This window comes from Brassica oleracea, chromosome C5 (assembly GCF_000695525.1).
Source record: "Brassica oleracea var. oleracea cultivar TO1000 chromosome C5, BOL, whole genome shotgun sequence".
Classification (NCBI taxonomy): domain Eukaryota; kingdom Viridiplantae; phylum Streptophyta; class Magnoliopsida; order Brassicales; family Brassicaceae; genus Brassica; species Brassica oleracea.
Window position 1 is genome coordinate 46,680,384 of NC_027752.1, and position 5,851 is coordinate 46,686,234.

The following is a 5,851-nucleotide window of genomic DNA, read 5'->3' on the forward strand; positions in this document are numbered from 1 at the left end:
GGGGGGGAATTGTGTTTATATCATGTGTATCGAGTCGGTTGTATCTACGGTTTGATTTTATTTTCTATGTTGTTTGATAGGTTAAAGATGTGGCTACCATACTACATTGGAAGCTGTAGGAACTCTTTCAAGCCTTTATCCCGTTCACATTTCAATTCAGCCACACCAACTTGTTGTTTCTATGTACCTCATCAGAAAACCCTTGGCATTCTATTTAATAATCAAACATGAAGAATGCATGCATATGGTCTTTTGATTTTATTAAAATAAGAAAGCTAAATCAAAAGAAGGAGCATCTCTGCTTGGAAAATTCTCGTAAATTTGGATTCTGGTCCAATTATTTTATTTTAACTAACATGTATCTTCTTACATATTGACCTTTTTTTGTACACCAGCATTAATATATCGGTCACATAAGCTCAAGCACCAAAGAGAAAAAGCACCTAAATTCATAAAAGACAACAAAATAATACGTCCAAAATAATATCTATTTATGCATGCAAATGGGATAAAATATATGCTTAAACCACCAACGTACTTAATCACTGAAACGAATCTATCCACACTATAATATTTTAGGGGTTTTAGTGATAAATCCTATCAACTATTTCCAAGAAATACACATTTTAATTAATTTTTAATATTTAAAATCTTTAAATTATTAACTTTTAACGCGTATCACCATCTATCTACATTTTTCTATTATAGGCAAAAAATAATTAAAACAAAATGCAATATGTTAGTTTAGAAACTATACCACTAAACTATGTGAATCTTACGTTTTTTATTTATTTATATCTTTTAACACAAAGCTTTTTGATTTATAAACCAATTTTTTTATTAACAAACTTTTAACATTTGAAGTTTTAATTAAATTTACAGTTATTGTTACCAAAATATTGTGGAGAATAACTATATAATGTTAAGCATTTACAGTTTAAAAATATGCCTTAGACAGTTCTATGTTTTCTAGTTTCATATATTTTTAAGATAATGGTGTGATTAGAAAAAATAAACTGTTAATTTTATTAATTTATGTAAAAATATAACAAATAAATTAGTGATTACTGATTTGTGTTTGATAAATAAGACCGGTATCTAAATTTCATAGTAGTCATACATTCTACTATTTCAAATTGAATCGTATCAAAAATAAATTAATTTGTTTATAATTTTTTTAAATAAATGTTTATTTTGTTTTTCATTTTTTATGTTTCCACATAAAAAAACAAAAATTAATTGTTTATTTTCAATAACACTGAGAAATATATGGAAATATGAGAACATATATAGGACTGTCGAAAACATATGTTTAAACTTTAATTTTTTAATATTATAAAATGATTCTTCATTATATTTTAGGTAAAAACGACTGTAAATTTTTATTAATAAAATTGAATTAAAATTTCAAATGTTAAAATTTTATTAATAAAGTGTAAGATTATAGAAGTGTAATATTTTAATATGTAAAAGTGTAAGATTTTCATAGTTTAGCGATAAAACTCTTCAACCAACATATTACATTTTATTTTAATTGTTTTCTATTTAAAATAGAAAGAATTATAGATAAAGATATCGTTAAGTATTTCTAAGTTGAGGATTTAAAACGTTGATAAGTTATTTGATGTATTTTCTTCCGATTAATAGGTGAAGGTTTTATCAATAAAACCCAATATCTTACTAAATAAAAATATCTTACAAATTTGAAGATGGCACAATTAAAAAAAAATTAAAAACACGAAAAAGGCAATAGTTCAACGGAAAGGTGGCAAAGTGACCATGAATCCCATGATAGTTCATGAACTATATGTATATGCTATATTTGATGTTAGATATTCTAAAATTAGATCAATTTCAAAAACGATAATTTATTGGTTGACTTAACATCTCAAGTTGGTTTTTTCATAAACTTTGGTCTAAACTGAAGGCGAAATATATTTTGTAATAGTAATAATAGCTACCCGACTTAGGGGGTGTTAGACTTTTCACAATGTATATTAACTGAAATAAGTTTTAACATTAGTTTGATGAGATTGGCCTGGATAAAAATAAGAGTGCGTTTATCCATTAAAAATAATTGTGAGAAGTGGAGCCGACACACGTCGAGCCTTATGGACATCCCATGTGGTCACGTGTAAACGTTTGTTTGTCTTAAAAGAAAGCTAAGTATGAAGTATTCATCACAGATAAGAAGAGAGCAAGAGAGAGTGATGAGTCTCTTCTTTAGTTGTTTGTTGCAATAAACACAAACACAACTTCCCCGTTTTTTACCTTTTTTTGGTTCAGCTCCTTAGCAGTCCAATCACAATTCACAACCCATGTATCCATGAAATACAATAAAATAATCTGAAGCAAACAAAAAAAAATTCCGAATTCTTGTAAATTAGGATTTGGTTTTGCCGGAAAAACAATGAAAGAAAAGGAGGAGAGTGGCGGAGGAGGATACCTGAGAGCGGATCAGATAGATTTAAAGAGTTTGGACGAGCAATTGCAGAGACACTTAAGCAGAGCATGGACGATGGAGAAGAGGAAGAGCTTGAGTGATGGTGAAGATAACGCTGATAATAAATATAACCAAAACAACTTTGGACATCGTCAGCTTGTGTTTCAGAGACCGCTTCTCGGTGGCAGTGGTGGATATAATAATAACTACAACAACAATCACAAGTTAACCACAGAGGTGGGGAGGTCGAGGAGAGAGTGGGAGATTGATCCTTCGAAGCTTATTGTCAAAAGTGTGATTGCTCGAGGTACTTTTGGTTCTGTTCACCGTGGTATCTATGATGGTCAAGATGTCGCCGGTACAATCTCTCTCTCTCTCACCTGATTTATAATTTTTGTTTATATTATATATATATATATTTCTCTTTAGATTTATTAATCAAGCGATTAAGTAGATAAAACATGCACTAGTGTCAGTGTGTCACTGAAATTAAACTCTGTAGTTCTTTCCCTCATTTTTTCTCATCACACAATTAAAATAGAAAAACAAAGAAAGGAACTTATGTGTGAAATTAAATAGCGGTAACAAATACTAAAAATATTATTATTAAAAAAAAAACAGTGAAGCTACTAGACTGGGGAGAAGAGGGACACAGGTCAGACGCGGAGATAGCTTCGCTAAGAGCTGCTTTCACTCAAGAAGTTGCTGTTTGGCATAAGCTTGACCATCCTAATGTCACCAAGGTACCACTTAATTACGATATTAAGCCCTATATATGTCTGGTTACAATTAATGGTGGACGCTTGAACCAATAATGCAATATCAGATTGAAACTACTACTAAAACCGAAGCGTAATATTGAGTTGCTAATATATAGTCTTTCAATTTAACCGAACCGAAGTAAATATTCATTCCAAGCTACTACTCACATGCACATATAAATATAAAATAGGTATACGGTTTATGTCTCTGTTTAATACTACAAAGGTTACGTCAGCAATGAATTAAATTAAGATAGTAATAATTGGTTTTGTGTGTGAATGGAAATATTTAACAGTTCATAGGAGCGGCGATGGGGACATCGGAGCTGAGCATACAGACGGAAAACGGTCACATGGGAATGCCGAGTAACGTTTGCTGCGTCGTCGTTGAGTATTGCCCCGGCGGTGCTCTTAAGTCTTTCCTCATCAAAAGTCGCCGCCGCAAACTCGCCTTCAAAGTCGTTATCCAACTCTCCCTTGATCTAGCTCGAGGGTACATAGTATTGGTTTATGAAATTATTGCATAGTTAATATACAATTCTCTTAAATATTTATCTATTTATTTGATTATTATTAGGTTGAGTTACTTGCACTCGCAGAAGATAGTGCATAGAGACGTGAAAACGGAGAACATGCTTTTAGACAAGACTCGCACGTTAAAGATTGCAGACTTTGGGGTGGCGCGTCTGGAGGCCTCCAACCCTAATGACATGACCGGTGAGACCGGAACCTTGGGCTACATGGCTCCCGAGGTATATTATACGTACCCTAATTAATTATATCTTTATCATTTTTATGCATTTTATGATGATGATATATTAAAATATGATGATGAACTAACTGAAACAGGTGTTAAATGGGAGTCCTTACAACAGAAAGTGCGATGTGTATAGCTTCGGGATATGTCTTTGGGAGATTTACTGCTGCGACATGCCTTATCCCGACCTCAGTTTCTCCGAAGTTACCTCCGCCGTCGTCCGTCAGGTCCTTTCAAATTACGTTTCTGTCTTTTATTCTTTTTAATCATAGTATTATTATCTAAAATATATGGATCTTTTAGAATTTGAGACCGGAGATACCGAGATGTTGTCCGAGTGCGCTGGCGAACGTGATGAAAAGATGTTGGGATGCGAATCCGGATAAGCGGCCGGAGATGGAGGAAGCGGTGGCGATGTTGGAGGCTATCGATACTTCAAAGGGCGGAGGAATGATTCCTCCCGATCAGCAACAAGGCTGTTTCTGTTTCCGGCGACACCGAGGCCCATGATATGCTATGATATGATATTCAAACACACGTCTCATTAAGGGACTATTTAACTTTTCTTTATTTTGGAAGTAGAGAGTTAATTAAGGGATAATTATTTAGTTATATACTATGTGGAGCTAGAGCTAGCTGTGTGTGTTGTTTTATATCCCCATTTTGGAGGATGAATGTCGTACTTATATGAATCGATCATTTCACACGTTAAGACTCGCACAAAAAAACATGCACACAAAACGTAATTACTACGTTATCATACACACGTAAACTGTTGCTCTTCCTTTGTTTGAAATATAGTCATACATATCATCAACTCATACAATAATTCAAAGCTTAAAAAAAAAAAGAATAGACAAGTAAGTTACAATTGTTGATAAGTAAACAATAGTAACCTTTATAATTTTTCTCTCACAAAGATAAAAACTTGAACAGATAAAAAGGGAAACGATGAAGTTGTAAAGAACTATCCGGCGATTTTGTAACTGGGGTTGACGAGGTTGTCTAAACCGGAGACAACTTGGATGGACTCAATGACATCACCGACTTTAAGATCAGCAAGAAAGTCTTCATTCTGAGTAACGTAACCGAAGACAGCGTAACGACCGTCCAAGATGTTGGAATTGCTTGGCGTCAGCTCACTCTCTTTCAGCAGCCAAAACACTTGGCTCGATCCCGAGTCATTCTCAAACTCCTGTTTTGCATTACATATATAATTACAACATATATATATATATTCAATTGTGAAGAAAGGAAAGAAGAGAAAGAACTCTCACGTCTCTAGCCATTGCCATAGTCCCAAATGCGTTGAATGGAAGCATCACCTGAGCCTTGTACAGACCCAATTCCTGTCCAACCAAATGAACAAATGTTAAATTATGATAATCAATTGAATATACTTACTTGTGAGAAGGGTTTTTTACTTCAAGGGTTGAGCCGTAAAAGGGAGTCTTCTTCCCTTCCACCATAATCTCAAGAGGAACAGTCCTCACTTTCTCTGTGCTTGGATCTATAAATCCTTCCGCAGGACCCTCTGGATCTCCCGTTTGTACCACAAACCCATCAGCTGCCAAATCCATTGATCAACAAACATTGTCCCATAGAAATATAAATGGTAAGGCAAGTGTGATGTCTTACATCTCTGGATCTCCATGCCATCGTAGAAATGGCGCTCCACCAAGTCCACAAAGTTGCCGGCGGTGACAGGGGCGTTGTAGCCATCGAGGACAATGCGGAAAACACAATCCTCGAGGTTGGGGTTGTCCTTGATCTTGACCTTCATGTCGACAGTGGCTCTTCCCTTGAGAAGAGGCATGTTGCGGTACTCCTCAGGGACATCATAAGGGAAGCCATCAACCATGTACTCTTCAATTCTGCAGAGAGAGCGCC

At 34.5% G+C, this 5,851-nt stretch overlaps 3 protein-coding genes across 4 annotated transcripts in view; 2 read left to right on the forward strand and 1 right to left on the reverse strand.

Annotated features, from left to right (window-relative positions):
* The window catches only part of LOC106295174 (beta carbonic anhydrase 1, chloroplastic), a 4,053-nt gene extending 3,764 nt beyond the window's left edge, over positions 1-289 (forward strand). The window contains exon 10 of the mRNA XM_013731006.1: positions 81-289. Within this exon, the coding sequence (XP_013586460.1) occupies positions 81-119 (39 nt within the window). The 3' untranslated portion in view covers positions 120-289. The remainder of the gene's footprint in view (positions 1-80) is intronic.
* A 1,881-nt stretch (positions 290-2,170) lies between these two features.
* Positions 2,171-4,675, forward strand: LOC106295149 (serine/threonine-protein kinase HT1). The gene is made up of 6 exons (XM_013730964.1): positions 2,171-2,801; positions 3,065-3,186; positions 3,501-3,697; positions 3,782-3,956; positions 4,054-4,188; positions 4,265-4,675. Exons 1-6 carry the CDS (start codon positions 2,411-2,413, stop codon positions 4,469-4,471), a joined length of 1,227 nt encoding a protein of 408 aa, XP_013586418.1. The 5' UTR covers positions 2,171-2,410; the 3' UTR covers positions 4,472-4,675.
* Positions 4,676-4,746: 71 nt separating this feature from the next.
* The window catches only part of LOC106295148 (peptidyl-prolyl cis-trans isomerase CYP38, chloroplastic), a 2,414-nt gene continuing 1,309 nt past the window's right edge, over positions 4,747-5,851 (reverse strand). For both annotated transcript variants that reach the window (XM_013730963.1, XM_013730962.1), the window contains 4 exons: positions 5,600-5,835; positions 5,386-5,528; positions 5,239-5,310; positions 4,747-5,156 (listed from right to left, as the gene is read on the reverse strand). In XM_013730963.1, the coding sequence (XP_013586417.1) occupies positions 4,929-5,156; positions 5,239-5,310; positions 5,386-5,528; positions 5,600-5,835 (679 nt within the window). In that variant the 3' untranslated portion in view covers positions 4,747-4,928. The remainder of the gene's footprint in view (positions 5,157-5,238; positions 5,311-5,385; positions 5,529-5,599; positions 5,836-5,851) is intronic.

Excerpts from the sequence above, each read along its gene's own strand:
- LOC106295149 (XM_013730964.1), top strand. The coding sequence starts at position 2,411 with ATGAAAGAAAAGGAGGAGAGTGGCGGAGGAGGATACCTGAGAGCGGAT. Across the intron at positions 3,187-3,500 it reads ACCATCCTAATGTCACCAAG|TTCATAGGAGCGGCGATGGG; the intron begins GTACCACTTAAT and ends AATATTTAACAG. Across the intron at positions 3,957-4,053 it reads TGGGCTACATGGCTCCCGAG|GTGTTAAATGGGAGTCCTTA; the intron begins GTATATTATACG and ends TAACTGAAACAG.